Source organism: Rutilus rutilus, assembly GCF_951802725.1.
Source record: "Rutilus rutilus genome assembly, chromosome: 22".
Taxonomy (NCBI): Eukaryota; Metazoa; Chordata; class Actinopteri; order Cypriniformes; family Leuciscidae; genus Rutilus; species Rutilus rutilus.
Window position 1 is genome coordinate 27,340,810 of NC_140227.1, and position 26,695 is coordinate 27,367,504.

The 26,695-nt window shown below is 36.2% G+C and overlaps 1 protein-coding gene across 1 annotated transcript in view; it reads right to left on the reverse strand.

Moving 5' to 3' along the window:
- The window catches only part of cacna2d3 (calcium channel, voltage dependent, alpha2/delta subunit 3), a 44,975-nt gene that overhangs the window by 925 nt on the left and 17,355 nt on the right, over positions 1 to 26,695 (reverse strand). Inside the window, exons 11-37 of the mRNA XM_084395468.1 lie at positions 24,098 to 24,211; positions 21,998 to 22,076; positions 20,593 to 20,726; positions 20,062 to 20,079; positions 16,958 to 17,029; positions 16,039 to 16,119; positions 15,826 to 15,900; positions 13,571 to 13,654; positions 12,919 to 12,990; positions 12,707 to 12,768; positions 12,492 to 12,559; positions 11,946 to 11,991; positions 11,749 to 11,846; positions 11,235 to 11,328; positions 10,888 to 10,983; positions 10,639 to 10,760; positions 7,813 to 7,890; positions 7,604 to 7,665; positions 7,321 to 7,365; positions 6,909 to 6,971; positions 6,734 to 6,804; positions 5,471 to 5,546; positions 5,336 to 5,376; positions 5,190 to 5,245; positions 4,091 to 4,205; positions 2,677 to 2,786; positions 2,496 to 2,581 (exon numbers count right to left, since the gene is read on the reverse strand). Coding sequence (XP_084251594.1) covers positions 2,496 to 2,581; positions 2,677 to 2,786; positions 4,091 to 4,205; positions 5,190 to 5,245; positions 5,336 to 5,376; positions 5,471 to 5,546; positions 6,734 to 6,804; positions 6,909 to 6,971; positions 7,321 to 7,365; positions 7,604 to 7,665; positions 7,813 to 7,890; positions 10,639 to 10,760; positions 10,888 to 10,983; positions 11,235 to 11,328; positions 11,749 to 11,846; positions 11,946 to 11,991; positions 12,492 to 12,559; positions 12,707 to 12,768; positions 12,919 to 12,990; positions 13,571 to 13,654; positions 15,826 to 15,900; positions 16,039 to 16,119; positions 16,958 to 17,029; positions 20,062 to 20,079; positions 20,593 to 20,726; positions 21,998 to 22,076; positions 24,098 to 24,211 — 2,118 coding nt within the window. The remainder of the gene's footprint in view (positions 1 to 2,495; positions 2,582 to 2,676; positions 2,787 to 4,090; positions 4,206 to 5,189; positions 5,246 to 5,335; positions 5,377 to 5,470; positions 5,547 to 6,733; positions 6,805 to 6,908; positions 6,972 to 7,320; positions 7,366 to 7,603; positions 7,666 to 7,812; positions 7,891 to 10,638; positions 10,761 to 10,887; positions 10,984 to 11,234; positions 11,329 to 11,748; positions 11,847 to 11,945; positions 11,992 to 12,491; positions 12,560 to 12,706; positions 12,769 to 12,918; positions 12,991 to 13,570; positions 13,655 to 15,825; positions 15,901 to 16,038; positions 16,120 to 16,957; positions 17,030 to 20,061; positions 20,080 to 20,592; positions 20,727 to 21,997; positions 22,077 to 24,097; positions 24,212 to 26,695) is intronic.

Below are 26,695 nucleotides of genomic sequence, written 5' to 3' on the forward strand. Positions count from 1 at the left end.
CGAGATATGAAGTCATAATTGTGAGAAATAAAGTCGCAATTCTGAGAAATAAAGTCGCAATTGCGAGATATAAAGTCAGAATTGCGTGTTATAAAGTCGAAATTCTGGGAAATAAAGTCGCAATTGCGTGATATAAAGTCGCAATTCTGAGAAATAAAGTCGCAATTGTGAGATATAAAGTCAGAATTGCGTGTTATAAAGTCGCAATTCTCGGAAATAAAGTCGCAATTGCGTGATATAAAGTCGCAATTCTGAGAAATAAAGTCGCAATTGCGAGATATAAAGTCAGAATTGCGTGTTATAAAGTCGCAATTCTGGGAAATAAAGTCGCAATTGCGTGATATAAAGTCGCAATTCTGAGAAATAAAGTCGCAATTGCGAGATATAAAGTCAGAATTGCGTGTTATAAAGTCGCAATTCTGGGAAATAAAGTCGCAATTGCGTGATATAAAGTCGCAATTCTGAGAAATAAAGTCGCAATTGCGAGATATAAAGTCAGAATTGCGTGTTATAAAGTCGCAATTCTGGGAAATAAAGTCGCAATTGCGTGATATAAAGTCGCAATTCTGAGAAATAAAGTCGCAATTGCGAGATATAAAGTCGCAATTCTGAGAAATAAAGTCGCAATTGCGTGAAATAAAGTCACAATTGCGTGTTATAAAGTCAGAATTGTGAGATATAAACTATTCTGAGGTAAAAAAAAAAAAAAAAAAAGTCTGGACTTTTTATCTCACAATTGTGAGTTTATATCTCACAATTCTGAGAAAAGATGTCAGAATTGCGAGATATAAACTCGCAATTGCGTGTTATAAAGTCAGAATTGCGTGTTATAAAGTCGCAATTGCGAGAAAAAAAGTCAGAATTCTGACTTTATTTCACGCAATTCTGACTTTATATCTCGCAATTCTGACTTTATAACACGCAATTGTGACTTTATTTCACGCAATTCTGACTTTATATCTCGCAATTCTGAGAAATAAAGTCAGAAATGCGAGATGTAAACTCGCAATTGTGAGATAAAAAGTCGCAATTATCTTTTAAAATGTTTTATTTTGTGGCGGAAACAAGCTTCCATAGAAATGGGACCTGCAGTTCAAATGAAAAATATTAGGGAGAGTTGTTTCCCCCGGCCCTCCTCCTCAGACTCCACACTCACACGGGTTGCTAGATTACGCAATTGACAACAGAAAATGGAAAAAGTCTTTCTGGGCTTTAAGACGTCTCCATCTCTCAAATGCATCTCCAATATTTATTCCTGGTTTAATATGCCTCTGGTCATAGCTTTTTTTAAATGGATAGCGATTTACATGGCTTCCATGGCTGTGATTCGCTGTGTTGTCTGTCAACTGGCAACCCGGGGTGTCGAAATACTATTGTGTAAATTGTGGCAAGAGGTGTAAAATTGAAGAGTGAATGACCCACTAAAATTGTTTGAGTGTACTTTCTTTCAGTCGTGATATGGATGAGCATTTTACATGCAGATTGAATGGGGTTCTACCAACATAAACACATTTGAAACTTTACTATTTATACAACATTAATTTACTCATGGGTTCTGCAATCAATATAAATCAGGTAAGTTTTCATGTCTGGGTCCTGACCAAAGATGTTCCTAGTCGAATTGTGGTCGATAATTTAAGCCATTAGTCGACTAGTTGCACTTTTATAATAATAACTAGTGTTTTCTGAGTCAGTGTTGACTGCAAATATGAAAGTGACGACACTGACTCGACAATGCGCAAAAAGAGAAATCATACATCTGCCATGTTATCAGTGTCATGTGATCTTCAGCGTCAGTTGCGTCACTTGACTGCCATTCACAAATGCTCTCCCGTGGCCTCATGGGATAGTAAAGTGTACTTTGGAGGCGCACTTCAGAATCTCGCGAGAAGTAGTTGGTCATCCATGTATTTTTCGCCTACTGTTTTATGAATACTATAAATTTAGACATACTACTCGGCTCACATACAATTTTTCGCCTACTACATAGTATGGAAGTAGGCATATTCGGACACAGGCTTGGATAAGTGCCTAATAATAGCACACATTTATCTAGGTTAACGGCCAACGTTAGGCTACTACGTAGGCTACTACTAACGTTAGGCTACTACTTATATCTTTCAAATGATACGCCATGTTTGAGGACGATGAATAATAGGCAAAAGTTTGCCAGCACATTTTTGGGGTCATACATTACCCTCAAGAAATGACCCCACACTTTAGATTTTCTGCCTGAGATAATTAGCACATGGACCAGCCATGTTAATGATCTGTCTATCACAGACTGTGTGACTTCACCACTTACTGTGGAGATTTGTTTTTCTGCGACCATCCCATCAGTTAAATTCTAACGTTTGGTCTACTATTAAGGGGCAGCCCTACTAGGTCTACTTTTATATATTATATATTTAAAATAAAATGATGGTGATGATGAAGTGCGTCTATGATATGGTTATTATATATAATACACACAAACAAAAAAACTCTCTCTGTACCTCTGGATGAAATGGATGACATGACTTTGGCCGTCTGCGATCCTTTTGAAACTTCAGTCTGTCACACTTCAGAGACTCATTATGTGCTCAGAGGTCAAGGCTGATATTTATACAAATACTCATGTTAAACCTCCACACATTCTAAACAAGCAGATGTTTTTAGTTTATGAAAGGATATAAATGATCTCAATGGGCTGCATGGTAACTGGAGGAGCGGAACCACAGTCACATTTATTCTCAACAACCACCATGAACAGGTTACTGCTGGGAATCTGCTGAATCACAAACGTCCTGAGTGGGAAAACAGAAAATAAGAAGTGAGTACACAGTAACTCTAAAAGTATTTCTTATTTATCTGATGACAAATCAGGACTGTCCTATTTCTTTTTTTTTTTTTTTTTGGAAACCACATATAAATGTACAATACATTTCTAAAACATGACTATATTGCTAAAATCACCATGAAATCATGTCCCATCCTATATTTTTTTGCTGTTCGAGAAGCATTTTCCCTTGAATATACATCACAATAGGGAAGAAAAGACTATTGCAACTTCTGTTTTATGCCGACTTTAACAAAATGATTCAATTAAATATCTCTAAATATACAGTATAACTCTAAATATACGATATTTATTGAATCTGTATATTTTTAATCTATATAATATCTATAAAATACATATTTAGTGATATTCTTTATAAATAAGCATGTGATAATTCCATAATACTGTGGATTTCAGCTTATCTCCGATAACAATCATTATTGTCTGCATGACATTTAGCAACACACAGCACTATAAGTTGAAAATAAAGATGTGAGAAGGTGAAGCGCAGATCATGCTATGTTTAAACTCTCAGATGTAGGTGTGCTGCACCCATTGAGGACAAAATAACCACATACAGACTAAAACAGTTTTCTGCAGAAAGGTGTCAGTTATATGTGGCAGAAATTTGCCACTCACACAGTTCTAACCAGACGCTTTTAGAAGCATGAAGGTGACTGTGAACGTGTCATATCTGAGGCCTCTCGGTTGTATATTAAATAGTTTTACTTACTATGTTATACTTTATATTAAATATATGTGCCATGATAGGCTAGATTAGAAGAATATTAAGAATGTTGATAACATTTTGGTTTTGTTTTAAATTAATATATGGCTAACTAATCCTATAGTTTCATATGCTTTCATGATATACTTTTATAATTTTAAGACCTTATAATGTAAAATATTATTATATATAATATAAATACATATATTATCATATAAAGTTATTATAAAATGCTAGCAGGTGTGGTTTTATGGCACTTCAGCTGTTGCTTGGCTGATAACCTTACTTTGTGAAAATGCACTTTTATATTTAACTAGTACCACTCACTAAGCACATGCTAGCATAGTAGCCTTTTTAAATCCATATCACTTTAAAGACAACACAATGTGTCATCAGAACATTCAAATGCATTAGTGTTGCAACTTCAACTCGCATCAGTATCATTTCAAAGTCATTTGTGTTTTAAAAAATGCAACTTTCCACTAATTTATGCTGTGCATTATAAATAAGCATGCACACTCATAGACATACACAGATGTTCTCACCGAATACAGCCATTACAGTCAATGTTCCCTGTGGTCTCTTTGATGGTGCGCTCAGAGACAAAGGCTGGGTATTCTGTGTCACATGGCACCATCATTGTCCTCTGAGCTCTCTGGGCTGCACAGATGAAAAAATACTCATCACACTCAGTTCAACTCAACCATGTGATACAGTGTATATTATCATGCTCCTAAAACACATTCAATTGTGTATTTATATATATATATATATATATATATATATATATATATATATATATATATATATATATATTAGTTCAGTCATGAAACTCTAGAGATCCTTTACATGCAATCTGCAAACAAACACATCATTACCACATGGCACAAGATGATTGGCCTCTGCTGATCCTGCAGCCAATGAGATTGCTTGCTCAACATTCAAATAATCTGGTTCATTGTTTGCTGTAAGTTAGTCTTGCAGCGCACTATCAGAGTTACCTCCTACCTCCCCCAGCTCTACCTGCATAGATCTGCAACAGGATTTATGTGTCTTATTTATCTTACTCATTCACAGCAGCGTGTCTGTGTATCTATTAGCAGTAGCGAGTCCATATACTTGCTCTGCGGCAGCAGTGTAGCAGATCTAGTCCGCCAAGAACCTATACGTTAACATAACCATATTCCATAACATGCTAAAACTCTTTTGAGAGTTGTCATGATTGAAATAATATTTTTTCCAAACAAGCAAACAAATGAATATTTCTGGGGAAAAAAATCTTATTACTAAAATACAGTAACTATGTACAAAATGTATAAAATTAAAATGAGTTAGATTTAGCTATCATGAAATACTTCCCATAATTTACAACTGAAACAATATATCATTATTAATATTATATATTATATTGTTTTTGGTTTGCATTATGGTCATGATAGCCAACATGACAGTTTATATAAACTACATTTTTCTGCTATGTGTGATTAATATGTCATCGACCTAATTGAGATTTATAGTCTTTTTAGTCCTTTATTAGATTAAAATGTAATATCTATTATATATCATGAGGATGAAATAGAAAATAACAAGGGCATGCTCACAGGAGCATGTAAACCCATTAACATGTCATACGTGGACTGATACCTTTGACTGTCGAGTCCCAGTTCCACCAGCTATACAGGTTAAACTCCAGCAGAAATCTGTGATAAAGACACATTCTCATTCAGAAACACAGACTGAAGAACCCAAGCTGACAATAATAATTATAAAGCAAAAGGCTTTTATCTCACATGACAAGTTCTGTCAAGAGCCATTTCACAGTGGTGAAGGGCTGAAAGGAAGAGCGCAGCATGTCAATGGAGACAGGAAATAGAATCCAGAGGCACTGAAGTCAAACACTACAGCACAGATGATAGTGTACTCACATCCAGTAAAGTGCGTGCGCTGTCACTGCTGCCTGCGTACTCTTTACAGAGAGCCTGATAGTCATACAAATTAATCCTAGCAGGAAGAAAAAGAAGAAGCAGATTTACTCCTAAACTCAACCCTGGGTTTATTTCTTATTTAATCCCAGGTTAAAGCCACCCAGGGTTAAGGAATGCTTAAAAATGACCTATTATGCTTTTTTATAGTTTCAACTTTCTTTAGAGTGTAATTCTGTTCGAGCATGAAAAAGGCACTGTTTCTTAACTCCCTGAAACACCCTGAAAGTTTTCTTCCAGGAACGTACACAGTATTCCTCATTTAAATCATTCCCGCCAAAGGCATACATGTATGCAAAAATAATGGGATCGAGGCCTGGTTAAGTTGAGTTATGGTAAGGGGCGTGACATTTCTGAAACATGCTCGAAGCGTTTGACCAATCGCAGCACACTAAGTCAAGCTGACCAATCAGAGCACACTGTGTTTTTTCAGAAGGAGGGGCTTCATAGAGACAGGAGCTAAACAGATCATTACAGGCAGACTGGGAAGAGAGGTGCTGCAACAATGCCAAATATGAAAACATTTTTTTTTTTTTTTTTTAACATTCAAGCATGAAAGCCTATTCTAGTAGAGCTCAAAAACAAAATCAAGACTTTGTTTTAATGGCACTTTCAACCCTGAGTTTGGCACCACATTTCAGTACTAAAAGTATACATTTTAAAGAATGAGGACAGACAACCAAATCTTAAGCTAAACAATGCAGGCCTCATTAAATATTCATGAAGTAAAACATCAGAGAATTCTTTAAGCTTGCTTTTTGATCTAAATATAACTCAATTTAGAGAGGTTTATGCTTAAAAAAAAAAAAATCAGGACATATTCTCTAAAATCAACTGGACACATTTAGACTCAATTTATCTTGTTTTAAAGATGTTTAGATATTTTAACAACAAAAAGACTTTTTACGGTGTTCTGGATTGATGAACAGATCATAAATACGAATATTTTTTATAGTTATTAAAACAGGTTGCATACTCGTTGCATGTTGTACTTGTCAAACCAGTCTAATTAACCTCATAAATATGCAAATGAGAGTGTTTACACTGGGTTTACAGATGTACAGTGAAAAAAAAACTTGAAACCTGTCTATGCATGTTAATTAATTTAACAGATTAATTACTAACCCAAGGTTAAAATATGAATAGTGTACACTTTCATCTATTTGTGTGTGTGTGTGTGTGTGTGTGTGTGCTTTCATCTCTCACTTTTTAAACGAGCCCATCAGAAGCAGTTTGTTCATGACAGCTCCCTCCACTGCTCCAAAGAAGAGGTTTGTCTGTGGGAAACATATTATGGACAGTTAGTCTCCATTTCATAACAATATTGATACTGAATGGTTTTATGTACAGCTCTTGTGATCCAATTGTCCATATGCAATACCTGAGAAGTTTCTTCAGAGACCAGGATGAAGCCATTGTTGTCTATGAGATAGCATTTAATGTCCTAAAATGAGCGAGAAAGGTAGAATATTCTGATAAACCTCCACTGAACCTTTCGTAGCGTATTTGCAGTTACATTTTGAAATGTATTTTCAGGCTAAATGCAATGAGACAGTAAAATAATATGCATTTTATAGCTTTTTATACCAAAGCCATTAATAAAAGACATAGAATTTAAAATGAGAAATGCTATAAGGCATTGTCACGTCATATATCATAAGTGCAGACTGATCTAGTAAGTCTGTCATGTTCCAGAAATGCCTATTGTATAATGAGTATGTAGAGAATACAGGCCATTTTATGAGTGTCATCATTGAAAATATGGCCAAAGGGAGAGAAAGAGTCACATTTACCTCATTATCACAGCTGATGGTACATTTGCCATCCAGAGCATTACACTGCGTGAACAGATGCAATGGCAAAGACATGAAGCAAATGTATACATTAATGCAATTTACATACAGATACTTGCTTTAGAGTTATATTGGTTTATCTAGCATGGTCTCTTGTACATTATTTCTTATAAACAGAGCTGTTATGCAGCAGGTAATAATACACGTTCAACACATCAGTAGAAGGTCTGGTCTGATAAATATATATTTTTATATTTTCATGAACATATATTTCTGTGCTTACCTGCCGACTGGCCGTCCAAAATTTCCTCTGAAAGAATTCCAGCTTCATTTGAATCCCCACAGCTTTGGGTGTCATAAAAAACACATTTAATATAATGATGTTCAGCAGTGCTCAGTGTAAGACAGTTGCATTTTAGCCAACAATACATTTAAAAAACAATATATAATAATATAATCATATTGCTTTGAAATATGAAAACATGCATGTACCTGCCACTATAGGAGACTTTCTGTCATCGAGTAGTTGGATAGCAGTGCTTGCCAAAACCACACTCTTATTTTCACCCGCTTCAAAAGAAATATCACAAATGAACACTTATAGTATTTACAGCAGCATCATCAATGATCATGAAATCTGGAAAAATCCACTAAAGAAATGGTTCTTAACTGCTGGTTTATGACCCAAACATGACTTGCAGGTCTTTTTAAAGGGAAAAAGCAATGCTAAGTACAAATAAAAATACAACTAACCATATAATCATATGTAATTATGAAAACAAAATAATAGGCTTAAGAACTTGATTCCATATCTATTATTGCTGACGGCAAAGGTTACGTGTCCAATAAGAATGTACTATTAGGTGCAAATTCCTCTGTCACTTGGTAAAAACTAGTTAAATTAGACTGATGCCAACATAGACAGGTCAAATGACCTTCCCAATATTCAAAATACGAACAAAACTACAGAAAGTAAAGGAAAATTTGACACAGACTGACTACAATACTGGTTCATAATAAAATTCCAATGTTGAATGTTTTGTTTAGACATTTTTGTATGTTAATACAATAAAATGTGCTGGGATATCCGATATAAAATCTGGATCCTGAAGCTCTATCCATTGCTCTGAAAGATATGTCATAACCACTAGAGGGCAGCATTTATATACATAAATATTTATATGCATAAATCTATTAAGAGCAACTCCTTCCTTTGCATATTCAGATCAAAAGCAGCATGGATTGAAACAAAAACTCAGTTAGATGATAAAACAGAGCTCATTTATAGTGGTAAATGAGAGAGAGTGTTTGATCAGAGAGAGTTGGAAGATCAGCGTTGTCTGTGTGATAAGGAGCCCAAAGCTGTTGAGTGGGATGTAATGATCCTGATCTGTCACACACACACACACACACACACACACACACATATTGCGTGAACATAAAAGTAGGGCACATTAATTACAGGCGAAGGAAAGAGAGATAAGCAGACAGTCTGCGTGAGGAGAGCAGTTCAGTGCAGCTAGAGTAACAAACCGCACTGATGCGCTATTACATCAACAGTATCCAGCTTTCATTAAACGGACATTTACTAGTGTGCCATAAAACTGTAATTTTGAAGATCCACCTGAAATATGTTAGAGTTAAATGATGATCTTTGCAAAACTAATCAGCCGTATGATCTGCTAAATATGTGCGGTGAAGCAATGGGTGAGTATTTGTACCGTATTTAATATTTAAATCTAATGAAATATACTCAGTAAACATATTTAAATGTTAAAATGAATATATTTAACAATTACAGAAATGTTAAATATATATATATACCATTGTTCCAAATATAAGACGATCTGAAGACCTAATCTTGTCTTTCATAAAGAAAATCCTTTTATTTTAAAGTAATTTTCATATAGCATATTTTTCATATTTAAATTTTTGCTTTGAAAGTATGGCAAATACTGGTAAAACGTACCAACAATTACGTTTAAAAATAAACACTTTATGGCATACCATAAAAATAACCTGTAGTCCATCTGAATGGAATATTTTAAGTTAAAACCATGTAGCCTACCAAAATGTCATTAACAGTAGAAGTGAAACCTTATTGTAGTCTTGAAATCTGCCTGAGAGAGAGAAAAAACGGGCTAGATGGCATAACACAGTAGCGCAATAAACAGTTTAAACTGGCCTAACTTGGCCTCTCAGATCATCATGTCATTCATGTGTCATTAGTCTACTCCTCACAGAGGTCCTCTGCCTCACAGGGTTCACTCTCACTATCATCAATCTTCTGCTCTGGCTCCACCAGCTCCTCCCCACAGAAGGTCATCCTCGAACCCATCCAAAGAATTTGAGATACAGCATGTTTTGAAGCCGTTGATGATGCTCTCCGGGAGCACTGCAGCCCATGCCTGGAGGATCCCATCACAGAGCAGGCTCACCGCAAGCTTCTGAATTTTTCCAGATGGTGTGAATGTGATTGCCAGACAGCAGCCACTCTGTTTATCTCTTGCACAGTTTATCTTTGAATGGCTTGTTTACCACTACATCCAACACCTGTAGCTAACTTGTCACCCCCGCCCCCGCCCCCAGGCGCAATCACGTGTCCACAGAAAGCATCCAAAACTAGCATGTTCCTCTTATTCCTAGTGCCCCACACCACTTTAAGCCAGTGCACCACAAGCACAGTCTTCATCCAGCTCTTCTGAGCACGAATGATAATACCAGCTGGTATTGCCTCCTTGGGCACTGTCTTAAGTTTTAAAATCGCGTACAGGGCAAAGTTTGGTCATTTGTTAGCATTTTTAAGACTGTCTTTTTGCGCTCGCCATCTTCTAACACTACACTCTGACACACCATATTTCTTGGCTGCTTGAGAGTTGTTAGATGACTCTGCTGCGTTTATCACCATGAGCTTAAAGTTTGCATCATAACCTCTCCTCAGTTACTGGTTCACTTGCCCGACTTTTGAACCGCTCTGTTATGGACGGTCACTCGCCATCATGCAATCCCCTGGCACTGTAAACTACCAACAGTTTATAGGGGTCGGGTCGCTTCAGTCCTGGGGGGCACACTCATTTTACACGTACTTGGCGCTACCAATTATTGCGGTTGTATTACTGACACGTGAAAGTCTAGACCCTGAATATAAAAATCACCCCAGTTTTTCTGATGAATTTCCAAGAAAAATTTTTCTTATATTCAGAACAATACCATATATATACAGTATATCTTAATTTTCTTGAAAACATGATCCTTAAATTCGTATGTTGCATGACATGAAAACTTTGTAATGTGTGTTGATGTACTTGAGCATCATACCTGAACTGAAGGGAATGGAGTACACAAATGTGCCGGGCACCTGCTCTGCGGCTCTTTTATACCACAGAGGAAAGTGATCTGCATTAAAGACACCCTCTCTGTCTTCAGCGGTGAGGAAATCTCTGCAAACACGTTCAACCGTAGAGGATATTTTACTTCATCATTCGTCATTTACACTTATTGAGGCTTTTTAGTTGGCTAGTGTAATGAGATTAGAATCAGTCATTAGGCGATCACTGATTGACTCACTGATTGGTCAGCTGTTCGGGAACCACAAACAGGTTGGTTCTGGAAAGACCAGTGCGGGTGCCGAGGAAAGCGATCTCAACCCCTTTATCAGAGTTCCTGTTGATAAAAACAAACAAAAAACAGTTTTAGACAAGACTGCCTCTAACACGAACAAAGCTTTCCAACCCAGTCAACCAACACCATTAACCAAAAACTACAGTACAAACTGCAAAAACAGCCTTTTTAGATTTAAGAGACAAACAGAGGGTGGAACACGTTGGTCTAATAAACTTAAACGTATGAAATATGGCTATTTTAAAATTCATTTAGTAAATATGAATGAGTAAAGAGTAAAAGTCCAAACTCACTCAGACTTATTGAGGGCCAGTCCAGTCCAGTATGCTTCTAAGGGAGCGGTTACCACAGCATCAAACAGAACCTGCTGAATCAGCTCTCTGTCACCTACAACACAAGAGAGGACATTTACACACTCCGTCAGATACTCGTCAGACACCAACTTTAATGGGGAGAGTGTTTACACAAGTAATTTTGTAAGCCAGGTGTAAGATCTAGAAGAAGGACATTGTGGGAAAACTTTGCAGGAGCATCTGCTACTGCATATACCACAGTATGACTATTCCACAGAAGTTTATACTGAAAAACCAATCAATTGTGCTCATTTAACTGAAAACTGAGCTGAAAGTGAAATCGTTTCAGAAGCAGACCACTTGATGAAAGATTATGAAGACAAACATTTCTCCTTATAACAACATGCACTGATGAATCGATCCCAATAAGACCAGGAACATGTTTTAAGAGAGTTAAACAGGGTCAATTTTGATTTCATGTTGACGGTAAGAATCATATATTAATGCTGCTCACATTTGAGGTGTGGTTTACGGCTGGTCATGTACAGTTTGATGGCCTGAACTTGAGTCAGGTGACGATGATCGTGATGCTCATCTGTATTACAGTACGTCCTGAAACAAAAAAATGTAAAAAAGCACATATATTTGATACTTGTGTGAATAAAAACAGTAATAGAGTGTTATACATTGAGTGTCAATAGAAGTCTTTACCATTCATCAGCAAGGGCAACATCTGGTTGCTCCAGATCATGTAGACCTAAAATAAAAAGTGTGGATTGGATAGAGGATTAAAGATGAACTGGCGGTATCAGGAACACTCCTGTATACTTATAGATAAATCAGAGAAAGAGGTATGAAAATATTATTTATTATTCACTGGACTCTTAAATAATTTTTTTTTATTCTGGTTGTGTATAAAAGGTTATACAGATATATATAAAGGGTTCATAAGACATTATATAGAAGGAATAAATGATTCAGCAAATCAGGGTTATTGTAGTTAGCTAAAACTAAAACCAAAACCTTTAAAAAAAAAAACTTTACTTTAAATAAAATTAAATATATACTTTTTTTTACTTATTTTATTTCAGCTAGTTAAGTCCTTTAATCGGACTGAAAAGTAATGAAATAATAACAAATAAAAATATATGTGATCCAAAGCTATGACAAGAATATATATTCAAGCATTTTAACCATAAAAATGAACTTGCTTTAACAATGGTTTTCATAAGTCTTGCTAATAAAGCAAATCCTCACCAGATTCTAGAGAAACATTTCCCTTGAAGAAGTATTTTCCGTGCCCTCTCGAGAGCGCCACACCAACACTACAAAACACAGAAAAACACCATTTCAAAAGTCAGATTTTTATCATCACAATGTCACGTCCTTTCAATCAACATTTGTTCAAATGTAATACTTTATAAGCAAACATTTGAGAAACATTTAGGCTACATATACGAGACAAGACCTACCTAAATGGAGTTCCTTTAATATCAGTGTAGTAATAATCATTGTGCATCGTCAAAACACGTTTCTGGTGAAGAACGAATTTATAGACAAGATTATGAAGTTATGTAAGCACTCAAATGAGGTGTATTTTTGATATTAAACTAATGTTTTTTTTAATAATATGACACTAACATCATATATCATTAATCTGGAATAGTAAATTGTAAAACGTTACCCCTTTGTCCACTGTTCTTTTAACTTCCATTGAAAAAGTGCCAGTTCGCCTGTTCACCATTGCTGTGCGCAACTACAAATAAACACATTTATGAAGCATTGAAGCAGCACTTATTCATTTTAATACTGTATGTCAACACTTCTAAGATGCTAAACACTTCATGCAAGTACGTGAACCTAATGTACAACAGGTCTGAGCAACTGCAATGCATTTGCATCTGCGTATTTGTATAAAGTATGTTGCTGGTCTAAAGTCCCATTCACACCAAGAATGATAACAATAATGATAACGATAAAGATAAAGATATAGGTCTAAAAATCTGTCTAAATATAAAAGAATAGCAGAATTCACACCACAACTATCACAATAACGACACAGAGAAACAATATCATTGGAATCACTTTCAGAAAGTTTTTTTCCAGCTGATGATTGATAAAAACATTGACAGCCAATCAGAATCGATCCTGCTTTAAAGAGATCGAGCAGATGACAAAACTGCAGCGCGTTTAGAATAAATAGAACGATGTCGTCCTCTGGTGTGGACGCTAATATAGTTATCTTTATAGTTTTCGCTCTTAGCGTGAACGGACCTTGTGTAAGTGTATTGCACTGTCTGCACTCATTGTGTAAGAACACAGAAACTAATCCGTACAACATCCTCTGTGTCCTCCCACTCCACCTCGGACAGGTCCACGCTGCTGTAACTGGGTTTCTTCCTCTTCTGGCCCTCCTGGTACTGCAGGAAGAGACACACAGAGGACAGGAAGTGCTTTAGAGGGCGGCAGTGTAGTTACAGTTAGGAACTGGGATGACATGATTAGTAACATGATGGAGACAGAAATGTACAGTACATGGTGAAAGAGGCCATTAGTCTAGCGTTTTTCACTCCTACTCCATGACTTTCCCACTTGCACTGCGCATTTACGGTATCTAATCAGATGATGAAGCGTGTTAAAGGTGCTGTAAACAATTTGCTCAGTTTCACAATTTTGTAAACTCTAAAAGGATCAAAGCAATCCGAAACATAGTAAATTTAGACAGGCACAAAACATTTCTGATTGACTGGTTTCTGATTGGATAAAAAGCGTGGATCTCTTCCTTGACTCTTTCATTGACTGTTTACAGAGTCTGGTGCTGTCACTGACACCTATTTTAGTGATATCTGTCAGTAGTCGGGACATTTTATGTGTGGTATTCCAAAAAATGGCTTACAGCACCTTTACATAAGGGAAACATCCAACATGTGCAGTGCTGAGGGAGTCCAGGAGGAGGATTGAGAAACTGTGGTGTAAGGAAATGAGTTTTGTTTACACACTATCAGACCAGCCAATTTTAGGCTTATAGAGATCTGTGTCAAAATAATCTGTCTAATCTTTTTTGCTCAGATTGGTTTTAGTCAGTCAGTGGCACTGTTCCAATCCCTAATGAGTTGCCAACTTGTTTTAAGACAAGCAGGACCAGAGTTCCAGAATGCTTGACTTCAGCATGTTGCAAAGCTCAAAACTCTTAGAAACACAAAAAATACAAATCACTAAGAGTTATTTTTGTATTATTTATAGTTATTATTTATATTTTGAATAAGCTTTAATTTTTATTTTATTTTAATTTTACTTTAAGTTTTCTTAATTTAGTTAAGTGTGAAGGCACTTATTGTCTCTGTTAGTTTTACAATTATTCTTCTTCTTCTTTCGCTCTTGAGTCTCTGGCAGCCCATAGAACCGGATGGTAAAAAGTTGTGAAAATTGGCACACAGATAAATGGCAATCTGAACATTAACCACAGTAATTTTGTAATCTCTAACTCAATCTCTGTGACGCCACCAACTGTCCAAATTTGCACTCATGTTTATGCTAAGAACTTTTGAAACATAAGGTCTGGAAACATTAAGAAAATTTAATTTTCTGAAAAACCTACTTTTGAACTAGTCGTAGACGGTTTGTTTGATTTTCACCAAAAGACAATGCTGGCAAAAAGTTATTAAAAGCTTTTCAAAAAAACAAAACATTGTCAAATAACTCGCATACGAATTTGACGAAGAACACATCAAAAAGGATGCAAGGATGTATCTCTGCGAGTCTAGCGATTGTTTAAAAAAATCCCACATTGCAATGCAACCTGGGATTCGCATGAACTATACATCATTTATATAATGTCCAATATTAATATTAAAATCCAGCATAAATTTGCTCCCAAGGTGAGAGGTTGCCTTTAATGTCGAAAAATGTTGCCTAGATTGTTAGCTAACTAGAGTTTGGAACAGAGCCTAAAAAGGGCTACAAAATTTCATAAGAAATTTCATACTTTGTGTGCACACTTGAGTCCAGTTCATAGTAAACCGTCATAACCAATGCTACTTACTAATAATACTCATTTTAGCATTTACCACATTCAATAACAGTAAACACTGTCCCTGTTCAGTAACACAGAGTCAGTGTGGTCTGTAAATACACACACTCAGAAGCCTTGACTGATGCACACCACCGCTACGCAAACACAAACTGATACACAGCAGCACTGGAGCCACACTACGACGAGAACACCAACACGTTCATGACACACAGAGACGCACAGTCACGCATGGTGACTGAGAGCGGGGTGAGGGGTGTCCCTGCGAAGGGTGAGTTACCTCAGTGCTCTGATCAGCCCTGGCAGGCACATGAATGGGCTTTTATTCCTGCATGCAATATATCAGAGGAAAAGGGTTGGGATTACAAAAACTACATCTCCCATGATGCACTTCAGCGTCCCACCAGCGCTCTCACAAGCACACACTGCATGTGTGGGTAGATTTTACCTGAGCCAGCAGTTTTTTTTTTTTTTTTGGGCATGGATGTAATTGCATCATATTCCTAATATAGTTCTAATATAAGGCTGTTTATGGGCCCAGAACAACATATTAGTCCTTACCAGGGGCCTCAGGTCGGGATGTGTCAGGATATATCCATTATTGGTAATGGCAAATGCGTATCCATGTATTCCTAGCTGGAGAAAAGAAGATAAGATTTAAAAAATGATAGCATTATCACACTTCAGCCCACTTTAAGATATAGACAGTGTGAAATTGAACAGATTAAAATTGATTTTGGAATGCATGGCTATTTGTTGGTGGTAACATCCTACCTTGTGTTTTGGGATGGTTTTCATTAACTCTTGAATGGGGATGTCAGTGCCCACAACGCCTAGCAGGATGCCTTGGTTTTTCTGCAGAGAGACAATTTTATTTTCACACACATTTTCGTACGCATTTGTTCACTTCTCATTCTCATTGATATTAATGGGTATTTGTTTGTAAAGTGTGTTTAAAGTAAAGAAAAAATAAACAATTTGAAGCTGTTGTATGTTGGATATTAATTATGTCAAAGCTATGAACTATAAGTGAAACACACCATCAATGTTACAGCATACTATTAATTGTGTTCCGACGAGTTCGATTAAACAAATAGATATGTATGAAAAAATACGTTTTTAATGCAGTTAAAATAAAATCTTCACGCTTCAAAATGGCCCAAAACACTCCATTCAACGCATACATTATATTCCAAATCTTTAAAAGTTGTACAATAGATTTGTGTGAGAAAGAGCCCACTGAAAATGTTCACGTTCACCCCTAGCTCTTTATGAGAGAAGTAGAGATTAGTGAATGAATCATTCTTTTGAGTCTGATCTTTTCAATGAATCAGTTGATTCAGTTCACAAAGCGAAATGATTCATTCACACCTGTGAAAACATTTAGAAAATAAACTTTAGAATATACATGAATATTGATAGTTATATTTGACTAATATGAATTTTTATTATTATTAATAATATACGAATCAAATTAATATTAATCATTTTTATATATTTATATAATATATAATTATATATTCTATATAATTATTATCATTATTATCAACATTAAAATTAGTATTCATATTAAAATATTAATATTGTTATAATTAGTGTTTTTGAATTAAGCACATATTTTGAATTAAACTCAAAATATGTGCAAGATCAACAGATATCATGTCACACATAAACACACAGACATTCTCCCTACCGTTTCATTCTTGGTGCTAAACACAGGCATGGCCACTGTGGTCATCGGGTTTGGACCTTTAGTCTCCCCAAGCTGCTGACAGACCAACAGAAGACTTTCAGATTTAAATTACATGAACATCTGAGCAAAATGCATCCAATAAAGATTCTGAATGGACATTGATCGCCACAGCCGGTTCATAAGCTCACATTGTGCTGTCCTACTGGCCTTCAGATCAAGGAAGTTGCTGCGACATGAAATATTCAAACCAACGTTTTGATAAATGGCCGTGCGAGGTGTAGACAAGTGAAGGGTGATCTGGTGAAGATGGTTCATCTCTGTAGCTGAACTGTAAGCTCAGCTGCGGGCACGATGAGGGCTGACATGATTTAACGCATGAGCTCGCTGAAACTAGGTCTGCTATTCCCCCACCTCACCCTTATGTGTGTGTGTCCATTATGCATGTTTTACAGTGGCCCTTAAGAGGACACGTGAATGCAGTTGTTTGTGAAAGAGGAAAACAGACAGAAAAGAAAAAGAAAAACAGTAAATATCCCATTCTTAGTTGGCATCTTTGTTTTGTTTTCCAGTAAAAAAACGAAAAACGAAATATTAAATTCACTTTCTCACCCTCATGTCATTCCAAACCTGTATGACTGTAAGAGGAACAATGAAATAAAGTAAATGGGGACTTGAGCTTTTGAGCTCCAAAAATTGCAAAAAACAGCATTAAAGGATCATAACAGTGGTCCATTCGGCTACATTAAAAGTCTTCTGACATCTGAAAATGTCATTTTCTCCTCTGTCATAGTTCTCAAATCTCATTTCTGTTTGTGATCATTCAAATTTGCGTCAAAACGTCTTGCCGGGTTTGACATCGATGACGTGAAATGTCAATCTTCAAATCCGTCTCGTGTGTGTTGTAACCAATCAAATCCATGACATCAAACCTGGCGTGACATGCTTTGATGTGACTTATTCAAATATGATGCGAGTGCAAATGAGTTTTGAGAGATATGTCAGAAGCGAAAGATTCCCAGTGACCAACAATGAAAATATTTCAAAAATTATATTTTTTAGACTTCTGTTCAAAAGTTTAGGGTTGGTAAGATGAAATAAGTGTCTTATGCTCACTAAGGCTGCATGAATTCGATTAAAAATACAATAAAAACAGTAATATTGTGAAAAATTATTACAATTTGAAGTCTTTACTGTTACTTTTGATCAATTTAATTAATCCTGGCTGAATAAAAGTATACATTTATATATATTTTTTTTTTTAAATCTTACTGACCCCAAACTTTGGAATGGAAAAGTAAATTATATTTACATTTATATAAAAAGCTATCACATGACAGAAGACTTGGAATATAGTTGCATGGACCACTTTTATAGTGATTTTGTTTTTTTGGTGCTCGACAGCCCCAATCCCCTTTCACTTTCATTGTAAGGAAAAGATCTGTGAGGACATTCTATAAAACAATTCCTTTTCAGTTCAACTACAACAAAATAAAGAAATTCATATGAGCTTGGAATGAATTCAGAGGGTAAATGATGACATTTTTTTAAGTGAACAATCGTTTAAACACGATTCACGACACGAACAAACAATTTAAGTGAAAATTTAAGTGTTTTCAGAATGTAACTTTGCTCATCATTGGTCTTGTTCCACTGGCAGATTGGGGCAGGTTTGTTTCTAAAACAACACAAATCTCCCTCAGTCCCACTGAAGAGGTCTTTAAAGTCTCTTATTCTGTCTCACATTCGGGAGCTCAAAAAAAAAATCCCCTCAGTTTGAGTTTTGTCCAACATTTGTTCAGTCTGGTTGGCGTCGTGCAGAACACTGAAGGTGTATCCTGCAGGAGCCAAATTGAAATCTGTGAATTAACCTTGTGCTTCCCCCTTCCTCTCCTTCCCCCCTCTTCCCTTCTCTCTTTCTCCCAGTCTCTGCCTCTCTCACCCCCTCTACTCCAATGTCAGTTTTATTACGGCTTTAGGAGATAAAAGCCAATGATCCACAAAATGATGAATGGGGTGTCTCGGTGGCCAAGATACAGCAACACACACTCCGGAGAACAATTCCCAACACCCTACGCCTATGCCTGTGTGTGTGACAGAGGAGGGTGTCAAAGACATCGGGTGGGTGCGAACACTTGCACTTGTGTGTGTGTGTGTATGAGTCTGTCTTATCGGAAATGGAATGGCACAGCGGTCGGTGTTGCGGTTCTCGAGTGAAGCCAAACCCTATCTCTGACCACATCTCGCCCTCACTCGTTTTTATCTTACGCTCTCTCACGCTGCGTTCCCCTGTAGCACTCTGCACCACATCCATGTTCAAGAACTAATAAAACGTTTCAGATTCCAGAAACGGAATACTGAAAGCAAATTACAATGAGGAAATGCTGCAAGACACCAGTGACAGAATGGACACAAACAGGCTCTGTTCCAAAACCTAGTCAGCTGCCTTGCTGACTACAGTCTACATAGGCAGCATTCTAACTGAGTGACCGATTTGGAACATTCTACGCCGTATGTCAAACAAATAGTGCTAAAAAGCACAAACTCTAATGAGCATAAATATAAAACAAATATTTCATAAAATTAATATTGAAAAAATTATTTTCAAACCCATTTTAAACAGTTTGAACTATTTTGAACTATAGTGATGCTTTTCAGTATTGAATGAATTACACACACAGACACACATATATACTGTGTATATATACAAAAGCTGTCACTGGGATGGAACTCTTTTAAAAAGTACTAATATGAACAATTTAGGAACTAATATTTACCATTTCGGTCTTTATATTAGGTCTTTACATACTAATAAAGTACATTTAGGTACTAATTTTTACCTTTAGGTATTAATATGTACACTTTAGGTACTAATATATACCATTTAGGTACTAATATGTACCTTTAGATATTAATATGTACCATTTAGGAACTAATATGTACATTTAGATTTTAATATGTACCTTTAGGTATTAGTACGTTCAATTTAGGTATAAATATGTACTATTTAGGTACTTCATGTTGTGCGCGCCCTTAAAATGCTGCCTCCGTAGGGAGCTCGCTAGGTTTCGGAACAGAGCCACAGAGACACCGGTTACGACTGTTACCTTGTGCGCCTGCGCGAGCTATAGGGACACAGGGAGAAAAATAATACGTGTCATTGACATGTGCTCACGTCTACACACATACAAGAGACACACTGCACGGTGTGTGACCTGATCTCGTTCTCGTAGTGCTCACTGAATGGAAGAGTGTCTTGATGAGACCTTCAGGGAGTTAACGGAGCTACTAATGAGCAACTGAGTTGCATTTTATGAGGGAGAATGATTGTAGAAAACACATACATTTAGTAGAGAAAATACTAGATTTTTTAGACAGCAAACCCTTTACAAAAATGTACCATAGTGACATTTGTTCCAGACAAAATTCCATAGTTACTAGAGACGTTTTTTAAAATAAATAATAATACGGGATGTTCCTAAAACAATGTGACGTTTCTTGAGAGTCTTTATTGTATTTTGATGATTGAGGTGATTTATAAATAAAACAAATATTTTTGCAGAAGCTGTAGTTCACATTGTACATTTTTGTAAGGGATACAGATGCTGTACACAAACACTGTGATTAATTATACTTACTGCGCTGTCCACATAGGCTTCAGTCCACACTGTGTCATGTTCATGGTCGATAACCTTAGGTCTGCTCATCACATGCAAATACCGCATCACGTTTTCCTGAACATCAGCCAGAGTGGAGATCTGACTAAAATAACCTGGACAACACACAATCCACAGCAGGTTTTAATGACTCTCTGAACTCTGAACATATAAACATGTGTATATATATATATATATATGGTTTCCATAAGTACACATTTTTTTTTAACATTGATAAAAATAAGAAATGTTTCTTGAGCAGCAAATCAGCATATTAGAATGATTTCTGAAGGATCATGTGACACTGAAGAAAGAAAATTTTGATTTTCCATCACAGGAATAAATTACATTTAAAATATATTACATTGGGAAACTTAAAATAAATTGTAATAAATTTCACAATATTTTTGTATCAAATAAATGAAGTCTTGGTGAGCAAAAGAGACTTTCTTCAAAAACTTGTATTTGTATATTTTGTCTAAATGCATTTCGGAATCACTTTCTATAAAGCCTGTAAATGTAGTGCATTTTTGCAACTGTAATACATTCTTTTTAAAGGTATTCATAATGTTTTAAAATACAATGTTATAATCTTTTGTTCCTATTCAGAAGTCATTCTAATGCCCATTATAATATATTATAATTATAATGCTTATTTATTCATTGTTTTTATCCATTTAAAGAGTGTAAGGCTATTATATATATAGACAGAATTTAATTAGTTTTTCCATAAAAAAAAAAAGTCTGGGCTTTTGAATAACAATGATGTTAGTGCTATAATACATTACACTATTTAAATATATAGCCTATAATAGGAACAGAACATAATCATACATACTTTATTAAATTAATAAGGAGTAATGATTAATAAGACAAGATACAAGCTGATCATCAGATGCCTTTCCATCCGTTTAGCTGTGTTGAAAATGTGCATGTGCTAGTGCAGAGGCTCCAGGTGCAGAGCGAGAAATTCTCAGTATGGTGTGTGTGTGTGTGTGTGTGTGTGAAAGCTCTCCTCATCCCGCGGCCAGTCAACCGTGGCACGGGCACATGGGAGTGATCAACGCTGTGCAGCCACAGGAGCCGAGCTGACAGGAAGAGTGATTTAGGCTCAGTTGACCCTTGACCTCTGCATGTCAGCTCCGCGAGTTGAGCCAGTTGCTGTCGCACTCCCATCAAGCACTCAACACCCGCGTGATTTCCTCCTGCCTTAAGACCAATAAACCCACAGCGCTGGCACGCTAACTCCTCATCGCACTCGGAAGCTGAATGGAAGCTTCCGTGCTCCAGGAAAACCCAGCCAGGATAATTAATTAACTAATTAGCAAAAATTAAAATGGAATGTAAATCAAATTCAGCTCATCATCCCCCCCAAAAAATCACAAACCTTTATTAGCACACGCCATCCATTTCAGGTTATCCGCAAACGCAGATTCCCGGCCAATCAGGTAGGGAAATATACGAACCTATGGAGAAAAAGAAAAGAGTTTTATTTGTGCAATAAATAAATGTTTCAGTATTTGTATGTGAATAGTAAACATTTTTGTACTTTTTTGTATTATTGAACACTGATACACACAAAATAGCAGATGGACTGCTCCTAGAATGTTAACTTTACACATGAGTAGCTTTAAGCTTGGCAAGCTACAGATTCAACATTGGTCTCTGTTTCTTTTCATTCCTCTGTTTCTCTTTGTTTCTCCACACTGAAAACACACATGCAGCAGATCTCTGAATTTAAATCAAAGAATCTCCTTGTTTCCCACAATGCAATTTCCCAATGTCAGGGTAAAATCTGATCGCTTGATTACTCATTGGAAAACAACCGCCATGGCGCATTTACTTAACTACACAACTGGTGTAACAAATCAGACAGGAAAATTGTTCACCATATGTTTTAAGATTCAGTTTTAAGTTCCACGGGGGATGTGCACACGAGTACTCAGAGTGACAGCAATGATCAATGATACTGTACGATTTAAAAAACTTAAAAACATTTCACACAGTTTGAAATGCAAGTGCCTTACAAGCAATGTTATTGTAGTATTATTTATATGTTATTATAGTCTTTATAAATATTTTGAATTAGCATTTATTTTTATATTTTCAGTTTTAGCAATTTTATTGTGCTTTTGTCATTTTTATTAGTTTTTATTATTTTATTTATTTTTATTTCAGTTTTAGGCAACATTTCTCATTTCCATTTCATTCAGTTTTTGATTATTATTATTTTTTCATTCAGTTCTTTATCTAATATATATATTTTTATTTCTTTTAGTTTAGTTTTATTTCAGCTATCAAAAAACGATTTGTAATAGTTTTAGTTGACAACACTGCTTACAATGTTTTTTTTTAAAGGCAATGTCCAGTGGTCTAAAAAAAAAAGCTGTAAAAATGCTTTTCATGTTAGTAGTTTCTTTGAAAACTCTTTTACAAGCATGTTTAGAGATGCCCTTGCTGCAAGATGCTAAAAAAACAGCCAAATGCAACAACTTTACACATCTGACGGTGCAAAAATAAATAGATTGATCTATTTAAATTAAGAAGACAGATTGACCAAAATGCACATCGTTTGATGTTTATATACATTTATTTTTATTTATTAATTTGTGCACATGAGACTGGTTTCAAAATACGGATGTGTAAACTCAACCATTCCTCTCGATGTTCCTTCCTCCGCTCACTAAATTTATCTCCCTCTCCCTCCCTTCTTTTACCCTCCATCCCTCTATTTCTCAGTACATTGCTCCTGTCTCCCATGTATAAATGGTTTTTGATTCCAACCAATACTGAGCGGTTACACCGCAGTGGGCCAGCGACAATTCACTCACACACACGCACACACACACTCGCACACACACACACACACACTCTGCAGGCTGTAAAAACGCATTTCTCCTCCTGCCGATTAGGACATGAGATGCAGACTTACACACGCAACCAATCCAGGCCAGGAATGTTCGCTTAACATGTTCACCTGAATGCCGAATGCTTTATGAACACGTCTGGTAGTGCAAATCGTGCGGCAGTCGGCAAACACTGGTTCGCAGGGTCAATCAGGCGACTGATTCAGCACCGCTAAAGGGCAGGTACATGTGCAAACCCTCCAAATTTTGTTTATTCAACACATTCCCCCATGTTTGAAGAGTGGTGCTGTCAGCAATTCAATATACATCAACACACTTTTCCAGACAACCACCGCAGCTAAATACAATTCCTCAAAATGTCAAAACGCTCTCAAAAGGGAATTTTACACTTGTGCTGGGGTGAAAAAAGCAATCATAACTAAATCTATAAAGTAAGAGAAAACACACTGTACTTAGGCAGGAAAAGAACCAATATACTTGAAAGAAATTTGATAATGCATCTCATTTAGGATTTAATTATAAATTAAACATTCATGCTTTTATGCTTGTTTGATGCTTTTAAACTGAAAATGGAGTTGCTATGCGTTAAAACCCTCCTTTTTAATAATCTTTTATCTTACCTTTCGCTCAGGCCAGTTATATTTGGCAAAAACATCATCATACATTTCAGTGGCTCCATCCGTTATCAGCATGATCGCCTGACTACATGAACTTCCACGGCCGGTCTGATTAATCTGCACAGTGAGAGGGAGAGATAAAGAGACATGAGAGGGAGAAACTTTTCACTTTGAGAATGAGAATTCAGAATAAACACGATCAATTTGCCTTAATAAGATTCACAGATAAAACTAAATTTTAACAACAGAATCTATTTTAGTGGGGAGAAAAAAACAAAAAACAAGAGCCAAACAGGAAATTGTCTTCAGTACATTATCAGGCTCTGACAGATTGCTCATGTATAATGCTTTGTAGATGATACTGTGTTTATGCTGTATGATAAAATGGTTCTGGTCCTGGATGCTGATTGGTCGATCTCAAGAGTAAATGGCTACTGCATATAAATAGTTAACTACATTTTTCAGCATAATAGTAACAGCAGCTTAACTGTGGACACAAAATAGCACAGCCTCTCATACTTTATTGTTTAATTATGCTATGATTACATTGTTTGTATACAGTATTTTTGGGATCACTGTAAAGGCTACAATGCATCAACCTTATTAGGGAAGCATTGCATGTTTTGATCAAATCTTTGCAATAAGCGAGACATAAAAATAAACATGATATCAGTCTTAGGGTTATACATGCAGTCAGGTCCAAAAGCAATTTTTTTTTTTATTACATTATTTTATTACACTATTTAAAATAGCTGTTTTCTATTGTAATATATTGTTATATAAAACGTAATTTATTCCTGTTGTCAAAGCTGAATTTTACGCATCATTACTCCAGTATTCAGTGTCATGTGATCACAAGAAACATTTATTATTATTACCAATACTGCAATATATTTGTGTGAAAACGGTGATACATTTTTGTTAAGGATTCTATGATGAATTGAAAGTTCAAAAGAACAGCATTTATTTGAAATATAAATCTTTTGTATTATAAATGTCTTTACTATCACTCTTGATCAATTTAATGTCCTTGCTGAATAAAAATATCAATTTATTTTACCAAAAAAAACGTAATGACCTCAAACTTTTGAACAGTATTGTATAATGTATTAACTTATATTGTCAGGAACAAAACCTGAAGATCATGTTCTCCAGCATGATTTGAGTTTATTTCCAAATTAAATTTCCTAAATTTTCTGACTTTTGGAGTTTTAGCTGATCAATTAAACTAATTATCGTTCTAGAGGTGCTTTACAGCAGAATTAAATTCTGTTTGCATCATTGATCATTTTTTACCTGTTTAACATTGTAAAGCTGCTTTCAAACAAACTGTATTGTATAAAGCGCTGTATAAATTAAGGTGACTTGACTTGACAGAGGAACTAAGCAGAACACTACATAGTATCTCATAAGCCCTATTCGCACGGGATAAGTATTACCTGGTGACCTCTAGTCATTTGTAATAATAGTGGAGGTTGTCTGTGATCTTAGTCCCATGCGAATCGGCCACGTCTGTCATTTGTAAAGTAAAAATTCCCCCGCAAATGACCTACCATATTTCACAGAACACCGAGGTCCTGCGATAATATTAGTCCCATGCGAATCGGCATCTCTGTGATTTGGCAGGGTCGACTATAATTTTTTTTCAAGGATTTTGTTTCCTGTGCGCCTTTTTATCCATCTTTCGCGAAGAATGGAGTGTTTTGATAGTATTTTGGGTGCTGGGTCATATCGCTATACACCATACAACTTTACAATTTGCAGAAAGAGAAAGTTGAAAACCATCAGAAGAGCAAAAACAAAACGAAGGATTAGATGGAGATGAATGACTAGCAGCATGCGGTAAGGAACATTCTTCTGTTTATGATATTTCATACAGCTAGACCTATAACGACAAGACATTTCCAAGCAAAAGCCTACTGACATCATATCTGGGAGATAAGTCAGTAAATTCGAGTAAAATCACAGGCTTCGCTTATCCCGTGCGAATGCGCCACACGAAATTTAGATGGAGACGTTTTACTGCTTATACAAACTGCATTATTGGTGATAATCAGGCTTTTGTGTTCTCTAATGTAGTCTTTACACCAAGCGAACTTTACTGCGGTGCAGTGCATGATGTCATTCCAAAAGTCAAAGACTGCTGCATATATTTTTTTTATTTTACTTTCAACCAATCAGGCACAAACACAGCATGTGGTCGTTTAAAGGGGACGGACTCTGGGTTTTACGATTACCATATTAATGGACTGGCTCTAATGAATGTGACAAATACAGATACAACCCCGTTCCTCCTTTCTGTCTCTCTGTTTCTCCCCTCTCTGCTCTTTCCGCAAGACTAGTGGTCTGAGAAAAGAGAGATAAAGGGCGCAACTGGACCGACTTTGAGCGCTATCTCGTCTGCAATTGCCTTCTCTTTTATCAGCTTATTAATCAGCGCTGCCAATTACCACAATTAATCACAGGGAGAGATAGAGGTGTCTCGAGGAGGGGCCGGAACAGCGAGACAAAATGCTGGCTCGCACACGCAAACACACACACTTGTGTAGGAGTAGAACGAAGGGTTGTCATGATACCGGACCTCTGTAATCTCAGGGTTTT